Source organism: Durio zibethinus, chromosome 4 (assembly GCF_047325235.1).
Source record: "Durio zibethinus cultivar Kanyao isolate XHJ-2024 chromosome 4, ASM4732523v1, whole genome shotgun sequence".
NCBI lineage: Eukaryota > Viridiplantae > Streptophyta > Magnoliopsida > Malvales > Malvaceae > Durio > Durio zibethinus.
Genome location: NC_143165.1, coordinates 30721543 through 30741572, shown reverse-complemented (window position 1 = coordinate 30741572; position 20030 = coordinate 30721543). Strand labels below are relative to the sequence as shown.

General features: G+C 31.8%; 1 protein-coding gene and 2 pseudogenes across 12 annotated transcripts; 2 read left to right on the top strand and 1 right to left on the bottom strand.

Moving 5' to 3' along the window:
- The first annotated feature begins 3101 nt into the window (after window positions 1-3101).
- Window positions 3102-7116, top strand: LOC111287976 (uncharacterized). 10 transcript variants are annotated; one of them, XM_022878680.2, is made up of 11 exons: window positions 3105-3261; window positions 3531-3911; window positions 4097-4255; window positions 4613-4696; window positions 4813-4911; window positions 5255-5347; window positions 5420-5563; window positions 6183-6290; window positions 6492-6543; window positions 6635-6692; window positions 6778-7116. In XM_022878680.2, the coding sequence occupies exons 2-10, from the start codon at window positions 3564-3566 to the stop codon at window positions 6661-6663; spliced, it is 1116 nt and encodes a 371-aa protein (XP_022734415.1). In that variant the 5' UTR covers window positions 3105-3261; window positions 3531-3563; the 3' UTR covers window positions 6664-6692; window positions 6778-7116. The 10 variants fall into 10 exon arrangements, with proteins under 10 accessions (XP_022734427.1, XP_022734420.1, XP_022734418.1 ...); XM_022878691.2 differs by having other exon boundaries at window positions 3106-3261; window positions 3531-3618; window positions 3712-3911; window positions 6635-7116; XM_022878678.2 differs by having other exon boundaries at window positions 3106-3261; window positions 6772-7116.
- Window positions 7117-10750: 3634 nt separating this feature from the next.
- LOC111288979 (protein PLASTID REDOX INSENSITIVE 2, chloroplastic pseudogene) lies at window positions 10751-13873 on the bottom strand (annotated as a pseudogene). Its single transcript, XR_016341889.1, has 3 exons — window positions 13685-13873; window positions 13474-13569; window positions 10751-12151 (listed from the first exon to the last, which is right to left on the bottom strand). The product of XR_016341889.1 is annotated as a protein PLASTID REDOX INSENSITIVE 2, chloroplastic pseudogene (transcript).
- On the top strand, window positions 13853-18851 carry LOC111288661 (DEAD-box ATP-dependent RNA helicase 22-like; annotated as a pseudogene). Its single transcript, XR_016341693.1, has 6 exons — window positions 13853-14280; window positions 14555-15769; window positions 17094-17417; window positions 17556-17686; window positions 17940-17991; window positions 18126-18851. The product of XR_016341693.1 is annotated as a DEAD-box ATP-dependent RNA helicase 22-like (transcript).
- The last annotated feature ends 1179 nt before the right edge of the window (window positions 18852-20030 follow it).

Genomic DNA, 20030 nt, shown 5'->3' with positions numbered 1-20030 from the left:
CTACTATATACTAGAAAGAATCTAAGTTGAGCTGAGTGATAGTTAAATTATAAAAAAAATTTCAATAAACAAAACATGTAAATGGAACCTTAAATCGATCACTATTGAATCCTAGCACACCTAGAGTTGGTGACCTTTTAGAGGACTAGTAACCGGATCTTCGGTGGTTGTCATTAACATATTGTACCCTTTATTTGGAAAGTCAAAGTTGACCCCTAAAGAGCAAACGTGATGAGCAGAGCACATGTTAGGGTAATCCTTAAGGTTAGCTCTACCTTTTAAGCTCTTTATTACATTCTTAGGATTTAAGCCTAAGGAACAAGGAGTAAAAAAAAAAAGACCTGAGCCAAAGCCTTTGAATCTGAAAAGGATTCATCCTCTTCCTCAGCTTTCTCAGCTTGGTTAGCCTTCCCTTATTACTCCTTCTTAGAACCCTTTTTATTATAGGAGCTTTTATTGTCAAAAGGCTTAAACTTTTGAGCAAGAGTATGATTCCGAGCTAGAACAGTGTTGGACAACACCATAATATCAAAGGAAGAAAACTGACAAAGAGACTTCTAAAAAAAAAGAAGAGTAATGAAGGATGTCAACTACAATTGACTTAGAATGAGCAGAAGAAAGAATAATAGAAGAATGAAGGTTAGCTAGAGAAGCCTGACAGACCTAAGGAAATATAACTAAAGGGTTCTAAAGCTTGAAGTCAATGGCATCATAGAACTCATCTATACTATGATAGACTCGTTCTCTCTTAACGCAAGCATTGTCTTCAATTTTCTTTTGCTCTTTCTTTGACATTGGATTTAACCAATATGCCATTTGACTGTAATCTTACCCGTAATGATTGAAGGACCCTGTTGTTGTTGTCTTCACAGTTGAGCTGACCTATCTTGGGTATTATCCTAAAACTTTTTGAACCTCAAAGCTTGCATTAGTAGACATTATGAAAAAGAAATAGAATGTATGAAAGTGAAAGAAGGACGGATGAACCAAAAAAGGTAAAACTTTTAGGTTGAAAAAAGGGTGAAAGCTTTTAGGTTGGTTAAAATAGATCAGATTAAGAGCAAAAAAATAGAAAGATAAAAAATGAAGGCCATAATAAGCCATTTATGTAGTCAAAATTCAGATCAAATAAATAGTCCAAATCAAGCCATGTGTCAAACTACTATTGGAGAGAGTTTTTTCACTTTCCTAGTTCTAGATTTTACTGCCTAAAAATCTTTTTCATCATTAAATGTGATTTTCAAATATTTTAGGGGTAAATAAATTTCCTCACTTATTCAAATTGGCTACACTTATTACAAAACCCAGGGCGGACCAGTTAAATGATAAGTACCAAGCTAACCTTAACCTAGGTTTAAGGATCAAACTTTGAATAAAGTTTACAAGTCTCATGTTGGGCATAAGAGCCTCAAAAATAATTACTCATAAGCTAGTTAGCCTAACCTCGAGGCTCATTGGCATAAAGACACTTACCTCAGCAACCTCAAAATGGACATGCTACATGAACAACTTAAAACCCACGCTCAAGATCTAGCTCGACATCCACAATCACACATCAAGTCAAGACAACCACGATTACACTCAACATGTCACAAACTTCTCCGATACTTCCACATCAACCTCGTCAACGTCAAACCTTAGCATGTAAGATTAGATCCTTGACATTATTTTCAAAAGCTCGCACTCACAAAAACTAAGGTTGGATTAGCGAGTATACACATTAAAAGGGTTCAATCAAGCACCCATCAATTTGATACTCAGATTGTTCGATGGGGCATAGAGTTTTGAGGTATTTTTGGGTCCAAAGGGTATATAAGTCATTCCTTACATTAGAGACCACCAGCAGACAGTTAGAGGCATTTCTAACTTTTGGATTGACTTAACATGTCAGCCTGACCTAACATGTATAGTTACACGTCAGCTTGACTACATCACCTTTTTACCTCATAAACCTCTAACCCTTCACCTATAAATAGAGACATTCAAGTACTATCATTCCATTCTCATTTTATTCTTAGATCATTATTTTTTTCCTCTTTCAACCTTTTTGATATGACCTCTAACTTAAACATCAGAGTGCAAATGCAAGAAACACTCTCTACCTCTGCCCTAACCTCTTTCTTTTCTTTCTTGTGATTTCAAGATTTTGACCCCTAATTCGAAACTCAACACCACCAAAGAAGGTAGAGACAATCTTAATGTTATTAGTGAATCAAAGCCAAGTAGTGGTGATGACATGGAACAAACATTCCTCAAATCCATTAGAAAAAATTAAGGCTCTAGAGAAAAAGCTACTTGTTAAAGGAAACCAGCAAAATGTCCCTAAACAGCAAAAGGTTCAAAAGTTTGATATTTTTAGATCTGCAAATTAAAAGATAGTCCTCTGTATTATAATTGCAATAAGTTGGTGAATGATTTTTTACGTTAATATGATTTGAATTTCAAAATTTTTCTATCATTTTATGCAAGTTAAGGATGTTTTCCTAATATGGGTTGAAAACTACTTCGACTCATAAGGAAAAGCCCTAATGATCACTAAATATGTAGTCAGATTATTTGATATTGTTAGATACAAACATGAAACATAGGTGCAAACTAGTATATGATAGCTTTTAAGTTTAAACTGAAAAAAGGGCATGATCATCCTCTTAAAAACCTTTTTAAACAAGCTTGTAATTCAGGAATAAATGTAAACCCCTTTAGAACTTTGTGGTACATATCAAGGTGAATCATTTAGTCTTCATACGCATACTTTTTCCATTTGAGCTTTGCTGTAACAATTTTTTTTTTATTTTAGAAAATTCTTTTTCCTTTTTGGCCATTAACTAGTTTCTTGTATAAGTTATATCTTTTTATTCATGAAAGTTATTTCAATTCTTCTCTCACAAACATCATTTGCTTGTATTCAAATTAAATAAAAGAAATGATGGCAAAAAAAATTAAATCAAAGTAAAACAAAAATAATAAAAAAAGAAAGAAAGAAAGAAAGAGAAGCAAGAATAAAATAAAATAAATATTTATATAATTAAAAATCTTTAATATGAAATTAAGGAAATAAAACTAAAAATAGTTTGAAATTTGAAAATTTTGTTAGAGTGGACCCAAAAGTAAAACCATCAAATCCCTTATACTTTCAATACGCCGAAACCCAAAACCCCCAGCCCATCTCTCCCACTCTTCCTCCCTCTGTTTATCTCAACCTCTGGCGTGAATATCAACAGAGGAAAGCTACCTTCGTCTCCAATTCCGGCTGCTTCACTGGTATGTTTTAACAATATATGACACCTTAGGTCTTTCCCTTTGTCTTTGTTTTCCTTATCAATTTCCTACCTAGGGTTTCCAGTTACTACCTTTCCTTAACTATCGCTAAGAAAGTCCTCCATTGCTGAAAAGAAAAGGACTTATCAAAATCACTTTTCTTTCATCGGTTTTTTTTGGGCGAAACAATTAAAACGAAATGCTATAGAAAGGTTGTTATGGTACTTATTATATAATTGGAAATTTATATATATATATTTTTTTAACTCTAGAAATTTGGGCAATCTGGATAAATTTACTCTCTGATGAACTGCTTTTCACAAATGCGTGCTTACGGTTCGGCTATATTCAGAAAAGCTGGTAATTTCATTGCAACTAGTACTTTGAACCAATGCCATGTTCCCTTATGGAAAAGAAATTTTGAGCACGCGGGTGTTAAGACTGTTGATTTAGGGTTTCTCTCGACAAGATTTCGGGCTCAGTGCTACTCTTCCCACAAGAGTAACCCTAGAAAAAAAGCATCTAGGACCAAAAAAGTTGATCCTGAACCGGTGATGAAAAACGATAACGATGCATTCTTTGTAGTGCGAAAGGGAGATGTTGTTGGTGTTTACAAGAGCTTTGCTGATTGTCAGGCCCAAGTTGGATCCTCGGTATTTCTTCTCGCTCTTTTATGGTTATTTATGGAGCTAGACTATGTTATTGCATTATGGTTATTTATGTACTTTTTAAAATTTAAAATAATAATCCTAATGCGATAACATAGTAATGTTAAAATTTGGATGCTTTCTCTTCTGTTAACTTTGACATCGACTTGTTATTGTTCTTTTTGGAGTAGATATGTGATCCTCCTGTCAGTGTATACAAAGGCTACTCTTTGACAAAGGATACTGAGGAGTATCTCGCCTCCTGCGGGCTTAAGAATGCCCTCTACACTATTAAAGCTGCAGATGTGACAGAGGATCTTTTTGGAGCACTTATTCCCTGCCCTTTTCAGGTGAGACCTTAAGCTTGAACCTTATGCAGATGGAGAATTTTCTGTTTGTTTATAGAGGACTGTGCTCAAAAAAGATTTTGACCTTGTCTCCCTCTTTCTGCACATGCATCATGTCTTTATTTACTTGAATGAATTCTTTTGACAGCAATTTCACCTACAAGTTGCATCTCCCTAGTAATCTGGTCTACTTGCAATTTGAGATTTTGAATATGCCATCAATCTATTGTACTTTGACTTCTTTGTTTCTTTCACATGCTCACTTTGTTACAAAGACTATTTCAAACCATTCACAGGAGGTAAAGATATTGGCTCTTATAATTTTGAAGGTTAATGTCCCCATTTCTTTCTGTGTTTAAGGAACCAGCATCTTCCAGGGGTGAAGCATCTCAGAATGATGTAACCAAAAAGAGATCACAGGATTTGTTCGAATCAGATTATGGGGTAGGTTAGCAGTTGTAATTTTTCCTTTACAACATCATCATTGATACTCATGCACACACACATGATTGGATGTACATTATTTTGTAAATTTGTGTTACACCTTTAACCTTTTGTAGGGAAGGGGAGCAACTGGTTCAATAGCTGTAGCTGATCATGTGAGAAAGCATATCAAGTTGGATCCTCATGCTCAGGTTCAAATAGCATCCTCTGATCGTGTAAGTAGATTTGATGTTAACACCTGATGTATGCAGGTGAATATTGGCATCATCTTAGTTCAGAGAATTGAGCAGATGCAATAAAAAATAGTCAGTGAAGGCCATTGTCTTTTCTTTGTTTATTTATTTATTTTTCAAGTCAATGGTTGAATCTAGTTCCTAAAACTAGAGTACTTCTTGCTCTAAGATCCGGCTATTAGATTTTTTATTCACCAGATAGAAGAGGGTTTCTTTCAAGCAAAGAGTGAGAGGGAGGATAGAAAAAGGTTTCTGCCTGGATAAAGTGATGAGATTTATGCTCCAAAAATGGGCTCTGATGCCTGAACTTATGTATTTATGGCAGCAGTCCTGTATTCTTGAGTTTGATGGCGCATCAAAAGGAAATCCTGGACCAGCTGGTGCAGCAGCTGTGTTGAGAACTGATGCTGGAAATGTGGTATGCAATTCACCATATAGAAATTGTTTCTTTACCACTACTATATCTCTCCATAATATGATATTTGAACAGATATGCAAATTGCGTGAGGCTTTGGGCATAGCAACATGTAATGCTGCTGAATATCGTGCCATAATTTTAGGTTTGAAACATGCTCTTAAAAAAGGTTATACAAGCATTTCTGTTAAAGGTGACTCAAAGCTCGTTTGTATGCAGGTATTCTAACTTTTTATCAGTTTATTGTTGGTTTGTTAATGTTATTTTTCTCAGAAAGAAAATTCTGGATTGACAATGCTTGGTACTAGGCTAATACTTTAGAATAAATGCAGTATGCCAATCCCATTCAATCTCTTCTCGGACTTCGATTACTGAGCTACTAGACTCCTCATTTTAGGGACCCATTAGTTTGGACTAGATGTTTTGAGTTGTACTTTAGACAGTTGCTAGTTGGTTCTGCAGGGAAGAACATTCCCCTTCCTCCCCTTTTCCCCACAAACTTTTAAATAAGAAAGTCATAATTTTCCTACTCAACTTGGTTCTATAGGAAAAGTATTTAATCTGATTTAGAGTCTTTCCTGTTAGAACACTCCCTCTCTTCCAAAAAAAAAAAAAGAAAAAAGAAAGAAAGGAAATCTTTATTCTTTTTTGTCTGTCCTGTTACTCTGGACACACTTTTAGCTCTAAGTGTTGATATTACTGGGCCTTCAAATAAGGGTCTAAATCTTAGAAGCCATTTAGTTTACTTTTCCATTTTATTGAAGTATTATCATTTCAAGTTAAGCAGCTTCATTTATCTTTGTTCAAGTAATCTTATAGCTGGTATTTCCTTGAACAGATGCAGGGTTTATGGAGAGTCAAACATGAGCACTTGTCTGAGTTGTATGAGGAAGCACAGAAACTGAAAAATAATTTTCTTTCATTCGAGATCAATCATGTTTTAAGGGTATGACCAGTTTTTATGCTCAATAGCAATGTAATGGGTAGAATAATTGTTTCTTTTTCTATTGCCACAATTGCCTCTTTGTTATACCATTATTCTTAGGTGTTTATAATTTAAAGCTTGGGTAATACAAATACATTTCTGAATTTGATTCTTTTGCTGCCACTTTTTCTTCTGATCGCATTTCTTACTCACCTCTAAAAGAAGTTGAATGTCGAGGCTGATGCTCAAGCCAACTTGGCTATCAAACTTGCTGGTGAGGCTTGCAGGATACGGTTTAACATTTCTGCAGTTTTATTTTAATCAATTCATTCCTGGATGTTTATGTCATCTTTCTACTGTTGCAGAAGGTCAAATCGAGGAGGAATTAGCCTAAGTAATTGATTGCAGGCTGACTTTTTTCGGGTTTGTTCTAGAATACATTTATAGAGTACAAATGAGTCAAGGATTTTCACTCTTTGGGCTAAAGTTTGTTCCTGTGTAGGTGCAGGTGCAAAATTTTTAGAAGTTTTAACCCCTTAAGATTATATGATTGTTGGCCTTCCAGCTCGTGTTGCAACAAACAAAATATGAATGCTATTTTTCTTTATGGCAAAGGCATGTCAACGGCAGCTAAAATTGACTGAAATTTGCCAGATTGGCCCCATATGGCATATATTTTGGTTTTATTTTAGCCATATTCAACGCATAATTGTGGGAACATAATATCATCTGCCGGGAAGGCAGTGAATACCTTTTGAGACTATTTTTATGACTTTGATTTTTCTTTTCTCCAGGGTATTGTTTGGCATCTTCTTTCACTAGGCAAGTAATTTCATTTTATCCTAAATTGAATCCTTGGTTCTGGTTTAATAGGGCTTTCTTATTCATTGTTTCTCCCTTCATGGAGCTCATCTTTAAATTCAAAGTGTATGTTTCCAGTAATTTATGGTTGAAAAGGGTACCAACACAAAAGTAGTGGCACCAAAGAAAATGAATTTTTTAACATTTAAACAGCACGAAAGAAAATGGTTTCTCCATATTCAACTGCTGGTTTTATTTTCAAGAAGCCTCTACTTTCGTCATTATTACCAGACAATGTCTCCCAAAACTCAAATGTTGGCCGACTGGAAATAATACCGGATTGTTGCTAATCTTGTAGTCAGTAAGGAAAATGCATAAATTTTAAACTAAACTAGTATAATATAGGCGTGATGTTGAGGGGTATTTTTTTTGCTATTTTTCAATATTATTTTTTATTACAAAATTTTTTAATTAAAAAAAAGAACAGATAAAAGATCAACAAAAGTCAAATGGGGATAGCAAGTGCATATTTCAAATGATCTCATTTTTCTCACAAAATTTATCTATTTAAAAAATTAAAAAAAGACAAAAACAAAAATGAAAATAAAAAAGAAAGAAAAACAAAAATAAAAAAATTATAGAGGATGCTACTTAGACTATTTCATTGAGCTTAAAAGATTAATTTCTAAAATTAAGGTATCTAATAATAATTTATTAAGATAATGTATATAATAAAATTTAAAATAAAATATATATACTTTATATATTTTATTTTGATGAGTTGAGATAGAGTATCCTAAACACGATTCTATTTCAATTTTGTTTCTCTTAAAAAAATTGAATCCAATCCTGACTCTATTTTGCTTTTAAAAAATGATCTTTATTGGATTAAAATAAATCGAAACTCATTGAAAATAAATTATTTTGCTATCTCTACCGATTGGTGTGTTTATTTTAAAATTTATCTAACCAAAAAATAAACAATGTGAAAGATAAAAAGTTGATTGGGGTGCTATGTGAATATTTTAATTGACTTTCCTTTTTCACAAAATTAATTTAATTTAAAAATTATAAAAGCATTAAAATAAAAAGAAAATGAAAAATGAAAATGAAACTCATCGAGCACAATGTTACATTCATTATTCTAATTAAGTTTAAAATGTTAGTATATTAAATCAATGTATTAAATAATAACTTAATTAATTAAAAAAATAAGTGAAAAAAGATAAATAAACAAAGAAAAAAGGAAAAAATGAAAAGAGAGATTATCGAGCTACTATATGAACATCTAAATCAAATTTAAAATGTTAATATCTTAAATTAAGATATAAAATAATAACTTAATTAATATAATATATATATAAACATAAATTAAATAGATAATAAAAAATACATAACAAAAAAATAAAAAAAAAATTTTAATCAATAATTTCATACGGGCATCTCTAAAAAATTTTATAATATTAAAAAATATTCATCAAGTATTAAAAAAATAAAATGAAAAAAATGAAACAATTGACTTGTCATATGACATACCTTATATATCAAAGGTCACACAAAAAAGAATTTAGAATCTTTGAAATATCTATTAAATAAAATAGAAAAATGAAAAAAGTTTTTAAAAAAATGTTGCATATTTTGATATCAAGTGGGTTTCATACAAAAAAAAATTTTAAATCTTTAAAAATATATTTATAAAAAATTGTAAAAAAAAAAAGAAAAAGAAAAAGGCAAAAAAATATTGGTATAAGGTAGGTCTTACTTTTTAAAAAAATTAAAGGAAAAAATTTTATTTAATATTGAAAAAAACAAAAAAAGCAATACAAATTTTAAAAATTAAAACAAATTTGAAAAGTGTCACATGGTAGTCGAGTTAAGTTTCGAATAAGAACAAAATTTATTTAATAGATGGATTTTAGAAAAATGAAAAAAATTGTAAAAAGAAAAAGAAATAGAAGATCCACCTAAAAAATGAAATCTTTAAAAATATATTTAAAAATTTTTTTAAAAATAAAAAATAAAGTTGAAAAGGAAGAGGAAAAAAATTGAAAACAAAACAAAAAAAAAACAAAAAAAAAAAGGAAAGTAGCTTTGTGCCACATGGTAAAAGGGGGAAGGAAAAGTGTCCATATATTAGTAAAATTAAAAGTATAAAATCTTTTTTATTAAATATGCATATAATATATTTTGTTTATACATATTATGATTTTATATTGGGATAAATACAAAAATAACTCAATGTATTATAAATTTTATATCAGTTTATTACTTAAAGAAATAAAATAAGCAATTAAATACTCAAACTTTTTATTTTTTCATCCCTTTTATTACTTCAAACTACTCAAATTGTTGATATAACATGAATATCCAATAAAATTATGATATATATGCAGCTCTTCAATTATCTTCGCATCATAAATTGTCACATTAACATTAAAAAAAATTCAAAAAATAAAAATAAAAATAATCTTAAAAAGTTCAAAGAAATTTGAAAATAAAAAACATTTGACAAATTAAAAAAATTAAAAATCTAAAATATTAAAAAATAAATCTTAAAATTTTCCAAAAATATGAAAAAATCCTAAAAATTAAAAAATCTAATTTTTTAAAAATAAAAAATTGAAAAAAAAGAAAATATTTGAAAATAAAAATAATAAAACAAATTACGAAAAATTTAAAAATTAAAAAAAATAAAAATCCTAAAAACTTAAAAAAAACAAAAATTTTAAAAAACCAAAAAAATATAAAAAAATAAAAAATTTTCATAAAAAATTACATAATATCTGAATATTTAAAAATAAGAAATTTGTAAAAAAAGGAATTTTTTTAGAGATTTTACAAATTTTCAAAAAAATTTTTCTACTTTTTTGGAAATTTTGTTTCTATTTTGTTTAGATTTTTTGGATTTGTTTTTATTTTTCATATGTTTTGGACTTTTAAAGACCCTTTTAGCCTTTTTTAATTTTTTTTAATTTTTAATTTTTTTTAAAAATTTTTTTATTGTTGATGTAGCAATTTATAATGTGACGAAGTTTAGATATTTTAATATGTGTTATAATTTTATTAGATATTAATATCACATCGATGTTAATTCATAATATAAAAGTATTTAGTAAAATGAAAATTTAAGTACTTAATTGCGAGTTTTTATTCTCTAAGTACGGAATTAATAGAAAACATATAGTACATGAACCGAATAAATATCTAACCCCTTTATTGAATTAAGTAAAAATTAATTATAATTTTCTATAAATTAAAAAGGCTAAAAAAATGAAAAAAAATCAGGGGAGGGTGCTACCTGGTATTAAAATGTATAAAATTTATAAATAGATGAATAGATTATAAATTTATAAAAGTTCAAAATTTTAATTTATTAATAAATGTAAGAGAAAATTTATTAAAATAAATTAAACTATCAACCATAATTTTAATATGCATATTTATCTTAATTCGTTAAGGTTATTAACATATATATTATAAAGTAATTTTATGTTTTTTTTGTTAAATATAAATATAATATGTTTTTTGATAAATAATAAAATTTTATATTCAATTACATATTGAGGTGAAACAATAATTAAATTTTATTGATAAAAAAATTTGACATTTTTATTAATTATTTTTTGTCATACATTAAGTAATAAATAATTTAGTTTTAATATTATAACTTTTGTTCTAAATGAAAAAATTAAAAATAAAATTAAAAAGATGAAAAATTGGTGATACATGTTATTGTTACTGGAAGCTTAAGCCTAACGACTATATGGCCTTAGGGGAAAACTATCATATGAATGCCAAAGTCAGCCTTTCAAAGACTGGGTGCCTAACACTTACGCTGGAACTAGACTTGCTTACCAGGAGTTTAGGAGAAAGCTAGTAAGGAAATAAGTTAAGACAAAAGTAGTTTATTTATTTTAAAGGATATGTACAATTGCTCCCTGAATACAGTGCCAATGTGTTCTCAACAATGACTCTCAAAGCTTAAGTCCTTAATGCCTTATCTAGCTTGTGGCTTCTCACTATTTAACTTCTCTTGCTTATGTACAAATGAGGAGAATGCTGTCCTATTTATACTTTGTAGGATTGGTCCTATCCACCTCTCAGCAGTTTTCTTCACACTTCGTCCTCCGTCCTCCATCTTCCATTTCTGCCTTCTGTACTTGATTCTGACGTGAGCAATGATAAAGCAACATGCTTATTTCATATAATCTAGAGAACCATCTCAGTTATCTAAACAGCCAATAGATCAAGAGCAAGAAAACGGTGAATTTGACATTACGAATTCAAGGTGGAAGAAGGAAGCTTATGGCATATGATTGGTGGCACTCCATTTTGGTTATGGAGCTGAATGGGATAAATAACCGTTGATTCAGTGAGCTTATATTTCTACTAGTAAATTACTCCAGCTTGTACTGATTAAGTCACCGTTGAACCATTTGAGTAACTCATGTCAATCATAATTTCTCCAGTTCAGCTTGGAATGAAAACTTGCCAGCTCCTTCGTTATGAGATTTCACTTCTTTGTTTCACATGACAATAGAACGTCTTTTCTACTAGAAAACTTCCGCCAGCAGCTGAGACAATTGATAGCACAGAACAGTTTATACCAGAAATCAACTTCTTCTGATTAATTCAAATATGGGAAAATTTTGTTTATGGATCATATTCTCATCATGGATTTCTGATACAAAGCTTCCTCTAAAACTGCTATCATAACAAAATCTTCCCAGACATCAATTTACACTTGCCATGTTCACAAATCGCAATGACTTCTCAGTCTCAAAGGAAAGCAGAGTAAGAATAAAAGCTTTTTCAATACCAGAACTATCTCTTAGAACATACATTAAAAATGTTAAATTTCCCCGATATAAGGAGGCTTTTCGCTTTTAGATTATTTGGCATCAGTTCATTCTTTCCAGTCCTTGTCTACATTGATCCTGAGCCCATTTGACTGCAGCACGTGCAGCCTGTGGTCCTCCAAGCAACCCCCGCTCATTTAGATTATCAGCCATGTCAAGTAAAGGTATGACCAATAGCGTTCCAGGACCACCATATTCGGTACACAAGAAAGTACTGAATATCTGTTTAGAATAATCAGAATAAACATAGTTGAGAGCTTGTATAATCAGATAGTTCACCACAATATATAAAATGTATATCAGCACAAACATGACTTAATCATCTAAAGCGCCAGAGCATGCTCAGGAGGAAGATGCTTATTATAGACAATATGGCAGTGGACTCAAATAAAACCTTTATTTGAACTACTGCATGCCAATTAGAAGTACCGGTTTAATAGATTGTGCTTGCCATGAAAGACAAAAAGGCTTGTCTTCCTTTTTTTTCTCCATTCTATCAGTCTCAATTGATAGCAGCAAATACAACAGGGGGCATGTTCATCATTCAACATTCCTCCATTAACAATCGATTCAATTGGCTTCAAATTTTCTGACTACATTCCAAGGTTTTTTCTTGAAGCAGATATTGAAGCCAACAATCATACACAATCCTCTATTTTAAAGAATTCTGATTAATGATTGATAAACAGCACAGAGCTACTACTCTGACCCTTGTATGAACAAAGTCCATGGGGTTCTCCCTTATGTGTCCATGACATTCCTAGAGTGGGGCTATTCCATGGGTGATTGCAAGCAAGTTTAGGATTCAATAGAATAATAACCATTAGACTCATTCAAATTATCAAGCAATCGAGCTGCTCTTCCATACAAAAATTAGGTGAACTGGGCATTATGCATGTATAATAGTTCCTTGATTTCTCATGATCTAATTACACCCAATTGTTGAGGACATGCATATTGTAGGATCCATATGAAACAAGGTGTTTTCTTGATGCATACTGGGCACTGTTGGGATTAACTGACTGTTTTCTTTTGGACAATGGATTACAGATTATCTATGACTGAGTGTATTCTAAGTGATCCAAGCATTATCCTACCAGCCATGAGTCTAATGAATAAGATAAAAATGTCAATACATTGTGATGATGCTCGCTGCCTAGCTTATGTTGCACCATTTCTACTAAAATGTTAGGTTTTTCTGATGCTTAAATGATGTTTTTGTTTTCCAAGGCAACCACAGAATTAGACCAGTTAGAACTAACATAAACAGGCTATGGAAAACCAAGCCTTTTTCTTTCAGAAAATATCCTCTCATTTTAATTTCAAACCTTCTGATAAATTGCTGTTTTAGTTTAATTAGCAAGTGGCCTTCATTCTTCATGAAAATTATGGTCGTGAACTTGTGAATGGAAATTCTGAAATAACATGTATCCAATCAACTAGTAATCTTCAATTTAACTCAAACGACAATTGTACACCCGACCAACCATCAAAATAAGCAAAAGGCAAACAGATTTTCTAACAAAACTGAAAGACAACTGTACCTCAGTGCAGATTCCTACAACTTCCTCGACTGAGTCTCCATAATTATTCTTCTTGGACAGTTTCTTGAGCAGATGCATCCTAAACTTACCCGTTTCCTGAACACCCAAAAAAAAAAAAAAAAAAAACCCCAAGAAGTGGATTTTCCATCAACATAAGTCATACCAAGAAATTGGAGCCATAAATATGTAAGAGCAAGAACTGGGAACTTACAGCATTAGCGAATTCGAGAATTGGGTGAGGGAATTTGTTCTCTGCGGCTTTGCAAATGAACTTGGCGGATGAGAAGGAGAGCACAAAAGGTGTTGAGTGAAGCTTGAGTTTAGAAGACTTGTCGTTTAGAAGCCGCACTGTTAGAAAGAAAAGGAGGATGATGATTAAAAGAGCGCAACATAGCGCGAATTAGGAGGGTTCTTATCAGCTTAAACCCTAAACCCTCATCTCCTTCTTCTGCCAATTGAACCCAAACAGAGTTTCAAAGCCAAAAAAAAACTTATCTCATCAGAACCAATGATTTTATGCCGTTTCTAATTTCAATGCTCCATTTCTAGTTTATCAACCACCCCAAAACTCTTCTCTCATTTCAGGCAATGCTCTTTTCTCTCTACTTCTTCATCTCCTCTTCCTTCCTCTCCGCAAATCCTTTTAATTTTGCTCAATCTGTGAACAAGGGCCTTCAGTGGCGCCGCTGTTCCAAAGAAAAGTGGGAGGATACCTTCTTTGCTGAAGAGAGTGTTTCCTGGAACTCTCTAGGGTTATCTCTCAAGCTCTCCCTAATGCCGGTTTCGGACAGAACCTTCCTTGTTCAGGTGTTTTCCCTTCTTCTTTAGATGAATGCATTTGAATTCCTTAAGCACTACATTTTGCTGCTCAATTTTTTTTTTAGAATAAATTTACCTAGTTTTAACTATTCAAAAGATGCTAACACAAGCAACAAGCAAATGCATATACCAAGTAGTACCCATTATTCTGAATTCAATCTGGAGTTTTAGTTATATCACCTTCGATTTCCTTTTTTATTCTTCCATCACGCGTGCTTCCCAGTAATGGGTTTTTGATGTTTATTGAAATTTTTTTCCTTAGGCATTTAAGGCTGCCTGCGTGCCATACTCTCCTGAAAGATGTGGTAGTTGCAGCAGAAACTGGTAGTGGTAAAACACATGGTTATCTAGTCCCCCTGATTGATAAGCTCTCTAGTGCTCGGCATGATGGCGATAATGATTCCCATCAAGCATCTCGTTCTTCAGGTAGCTTTTCTGTGTTCTTTGCCCCAATGTATTGCTTTGCGAAAAAGTGGTTCAAATGGCTAATGGTATCTCTTGTGAAAGTGGTGAACCACTTCTCGGAGTGGCAGCGGTCTGTGGTCGACAGGTATTTTTTGTGAACAACCACATGTATCTCTTTGGCATTGGTAGCATTCATGGCTTTCTATGTTATCGGGATTTGGAAGGGTGCTTTTGAATTTTGTCAGATGCATGTATCGATTTTTTATTGCTCTTTTTATATTGATAAAGTCTGATTATCATAAATAAGATCCTTGACTGCCGAGGTGGCCAGTGAATGAATCAGATATTATTTCTGAACAATATAGAAACCCCAAAAAACCACTGTTTGGATTTCATTCGTGGTGTAAAGTAGGTGATACGTTTTCTTAGCCATGACTTCATTAATAAGATCCTTGACTGCAGAGGTGGCGAGTGAATGAATGAATCAGATATTATTGTGTCAACACCAGTAGCTCTTCTGAACAATATAGACCCCCAAAAAACCATTTTTTGGATTTCATTCGTGGTGTAAAGTATGTGATATGTTTTCTTACCCATGACTTTATATTCTAATTGGTCATTTGAGAAACCGCAAGGCATTTTTTATTTACAATAATTGGCAGGTTTTTTATGAAGCAGACATGCTTCAGAATCATGTTATCCGTCTTATACACATGCCCCGTTTTGATGAAAAGCTACTTTCTTGGAAACCTTGTAGAACTGAATTCCAATTCTCTATCACAATTTGACTGCAAAGTTGAGGAAGACATACAAAATGAATCCATCTCTGAAGTAGAGGAAATTTCTGAGGATGATGTTGATCTGAAGACTTGACAGAAGAAACTAAAACTTGGCCTGTCAAGAAAAAGGACTGGAGGAGAGTGAGAAAAAATTATGAATGTAGTAAGCAGAACACAGTTGTTGCAGCCACCCTTCCAGAGAACGGAAAGAAAACTGCTGGTGCAGTATTGAAAAAGATGAATCCAGATGCCAACTGGGTTAGTGGAAACTACCTCCATTATCACAACCCTAGGTGCCAAATTCTTTTACTCTTTTCTTTTCTTTCTTTTTTTTCCTCTCTTCCATGTATAAATGTTGCTTCATTTAGTTACAGTTATTAGAATTGTTTAGAAGCTAAGGTATATTGATCTCTTTGTTGATAATTTATTGTTTTAAGCTTGTTGGTGCTCGTGATGATCAATTTTGTTTTAAAATCATCTCTGCATGTCATGACTAAGGAAAAAGCTTGGAGGTTTGGGATATCCTGTTTCTTATGCATGGAGATGTGGGATGTGTTAAGAACTCTTATATCTGGGATACTTCTTTTGATCATAGATGGCTATACTGATTTGTTTTTTTTTTTTTTTTTTTTTTTTTTTTTACAAATTTACCCTGAATATAGTGCAGTTGTTGTAAGTCCAACCACAGAGTAGAAATCAGTATGTTCATTTAAAGGAAAACTTTTTTTTTTTGTTTATGCTTTAATCGGCTTATGTGTTTAAAGAATTTTGATGCTTGGGCCTCGATTGCTAACAAGATCCATTTAGTTAGCTTTGCACAGAGGCGATGCTGATAATCCAAATAATTGGCATATAGGTGAAACAAACTCTAAAGTCTACATCTTTCTTTGATCTATTGTAGTCTATTGATTTAGACATTGATAGTAATGTCTCTCAGTTGAATGGCATTTCATAACAACTCTACCTGTTACACCTGTTTGGTGCACGAAGGACTCTAATTTGAACCACTAAAAAAGTATAATTATCTACGCGGTAACTGGACGAGTTATTTAGATATATTATTCATGCATATCATAATATCTTTTATATGAATTTGGGGAGAATCACTTTGAAGTACATATCTCCCTTTGTTGTGTGTGTTTTTTACTTTAATATTTGTTTATTTATTTTATTTATTTCTCTTTTTTTTTTTGGGGGGGGGGGGGGGGGGGCGGGGGGTGGGTTGGAGACCTAGAAATTTCGGGAAATCTATGCTGAAACAGTCAAGTCTTAAAGAACTTGTTTGGTTAGATGTGGTGTGCTTGCTTGTGTGTCTTATTATAAAGGTTCAAGACAGAACTTGTTAATTTATCTGTTTTGGAAAAAAATGCTGAACCAATTAATCCTTGAGGATCTAATATCTTGGTGATTTGATATGTGCCATTAAAGATATCCTTAGAGAATCCAACCTCTTCACGGTTGGCCTGTTCTGTGGCGTGAATTTCAGTTCCCATACACCTTTGAATTGTCATGTATCTGCCCTGTGTAACAAGTCATCATTTCAATCCCCCTAAGTTTTGTCATCTTCAATGCCAACTTTAGCTTTGTTGGTAATTTTTGTTTCATTTCAAATTTTAGATTAAAGGAGAAATGGATTGAAGTTACTACTGACACATAGATCGATGCAATAATAGAGGCTGTAAAGCAATTTAACTCAAAAACATGTAGATCATGGAGCTGGTGGTAGTCGAACCATGGTTTTTGGTAACACTGTTAAGGCTGCTCAAGCTGTGGGTAATATACTCCAAAGCGACGGGATTGAGTGTTATCGTTACCAAAATGACCTCTTTGGAAGAAGGTGCTGAGACCCTAAATGATTTCCAAAAGAAAGGTGAAACTGTTGTGTGCACAGATGCTGCTGCACATGGTATTGACATTCCAAATGTCTCGCATGTCATCCAGGTGTTTTATTTTTACTAAATCATTTATGTAGTGGCAAAAATATACTCTTGATAAATGAACAAATCTTGCTAAATATGGCTCCTGCCATCTGTAAAAGAAATAAGAAATAGGAATAAAATGTGTAACAATAATAATCAGGAATGCAATGCAATTTGGAGTTGTTACTAGCCTCTACACTGAATCCAAAAGGGATCTTGTTAACGCAATTCGTACAGCTGGGAAACTGGGTCAGCCTGTGGTAATTCCAAAAGCTTGCAGTTTCAGTTTATGTAAGTTATAGTTCTACACTCCTTAATCCCAGATGGAGGAGATAAAAGTCCTCCCCTGGTTCCCCCCTCCACTATTCCCTTTTCTTTTTTCTTTTTTTTTTCCCTGAATAAATGTCAAAGGCAGTCATTCAATGATTAGGGAAGTCTGAGATTTATATCAACTTGTTATACAAATAAATTCGATGTGCTTATGTATTGGTTGACGAGTTATATTTTGTTGAGCAATGACTTAAATTTTTTCTGTTGGCTACAGGAAACGGCATTTAGCAGGAAAATAAGTATCCGTAACAAGCTTAAGAAGAGAGGTAAAGTTTATGTTTGGAATTTACTTGCCAAATTATGTTTTCTTTTCTTGGATAAGATACTTTTGCTAAAAAGTTTACTTTATATGTTACAGTCTAAATTTCAAAACTTTGATAATATTGTCTTATTTTAGCAGGTTTAAACAAAGCTAGAGAATATCAACTGCTGAGTTGATGGTGTAAGAAACATGGTATACAAAGGAGAACAGACAGCCATTGATCTTTTAAATTATTACACTCAGTTAGTTGTGGCATTACCTAAGTGAATTATGGATCCTTTAAGTTATAGTATTAGATATTTTAGTAAATACATGCAAAATCTGAGAGATCTCTCCACATCCTGCCCGCCCCACCCCACCCCCCTCTCTCTCTGCACCAACATATGCAACAAAAATTGAAAACAGAGAAAAAAAAAAAAGAAAGACCAATCTGGTTTTCTGCTTCCATCAAGTTTACCTTTCTGTCTCTCGCTCTCAATTTTTATCAAGGCTAATTTATCTTCTTGTTGTCAAGACTAATTTGTCTTCTTTTCGAGCATTTGTTTAGCGTATTGGATTGAACAGATAAATTTTTTTCCAATACAAAGTTTGATGTTCTTTCTGGAAGGAGGTAGGATCATTGCCTCATTGGTTCTGTCTCAATCCTGTGTGAAATGGATCCATCTGTTCCTAATGATTTCTATCCCATCAATTCAATTATTTTGTCTACCAAACATGGCCTCAAGGAAAGAAACAAATAGCATCTCCCTTCAGTTTACACTTCTCATCTGGTGCCTGGAAAGGTTTTCCTGTCTTTTGGCATTGCATTCTTATGTATCTTAGCTTACATCGGAATGTGTCAAAGCCCTCATTTTTGGGTTTACTTAGTTGGCTTGTAATTGCACTTCTACAAGGTTCTATGAACCCATAAGACACGAATCATTTAATAATTTTAAATATGATAAGATGTAAAATTAATATAAAAAATATAAAAATAATAAAAATTTTAAATTTTAATAAAAATTTAAATGAATATGATAAAAAAAATATTTTTTGTATTTAATAAATCCATATAAATTTGATAAGAAAATATTTTATAAATTTTATATTTATTTAACATAATATAAATACAATATAAATATACAAATATATAAAAATAATCAGATTTAGAGAACTGCAAGCTGCTGTCGAAATGTTAGGAGGAGCTTTCTTATCCCGATGCATGTTGATTAAGAGTGCCTTTGGATTTAATCACACCCTCAGTTGTTATGGGAGATTGTGCCAACTGCATTGCACAATAAAAATTATGCGTTTGGATTTTAGTGAGAAGTAAATATAATCTCAGTTGGCCACTGGTCATTTTTAGTGCAGTGGCTCACCGAGGAAGACATTTTTTTTTCTCTTTTTTATCCTTTAATTTTTATTATAAATACAAAAATATACTTATACTTTAATTTTTTTTATTTTTTATTTAAAATTTTTTAAATATTTTTAAAATTTAATATAAAAAAGTAATATTAGATATATTATTATTAATTTTAATTATTTATTAACATAATTATTACTTACCATAAAAATACTTTTTTTATTTTTTTAATTATTTATTAATTTTATAAATATCAATAATTTAAAATTGTTATTATATATAAAATTTAATCTAAATATCTTTATAAATAATTTTTTATTATAATTTATTTCATTTTTATAACTATTTTTATATTTAAATGTATATTTTATCATTAATTTTAATTTTAATTTTTTGTTATTTATAATTTCACCGAAAATATTTCGTTATCCTAAATACATTCTGACTGTCGTCGGGGTTAAGAGGGCCTTTCTTGTCTTGGTGCATGTTGATTCATCTAGAGGTCAAATCTCACTCGAACAATCGTTTCACAACTGATGGTTTACAAAAGCCATTTTCATTCCACTTTTCTGCTGTAAAGCAAATTAACACATTTGAGAGATGCTCAAACATTCCAAACCCAAAAATCATCACTCAAATGGCCGAGGTTTTTTCTTCTCTCTGAAGGAAAAAGGTAAGTAAAAGTGTAGACTAAAATT

Coding starts and splice junctions, on each gene's coding strand:
- LOC111287976 (XM_022878680.2), top strand. CDS start 3,564: ATGAACTGCTTTTCACAAATGCGTGCTTACGGTTCGGCTATATTCAGA. Junction 3,912..4,096: donor AGGCCCAAGTTGGATCCTCG/GTATTTCTTCTC, acceptor TTTTTGGAGTAG/ATATGTGATCCTCCTGTCAG. Junction 5,564..6,182: donor CAAAGCTCGTTTGTATGCAG/GTATTCTAACTT, acceptor TTCCTTGAACAG/ATGCAGGGTTTATGGAGAGT.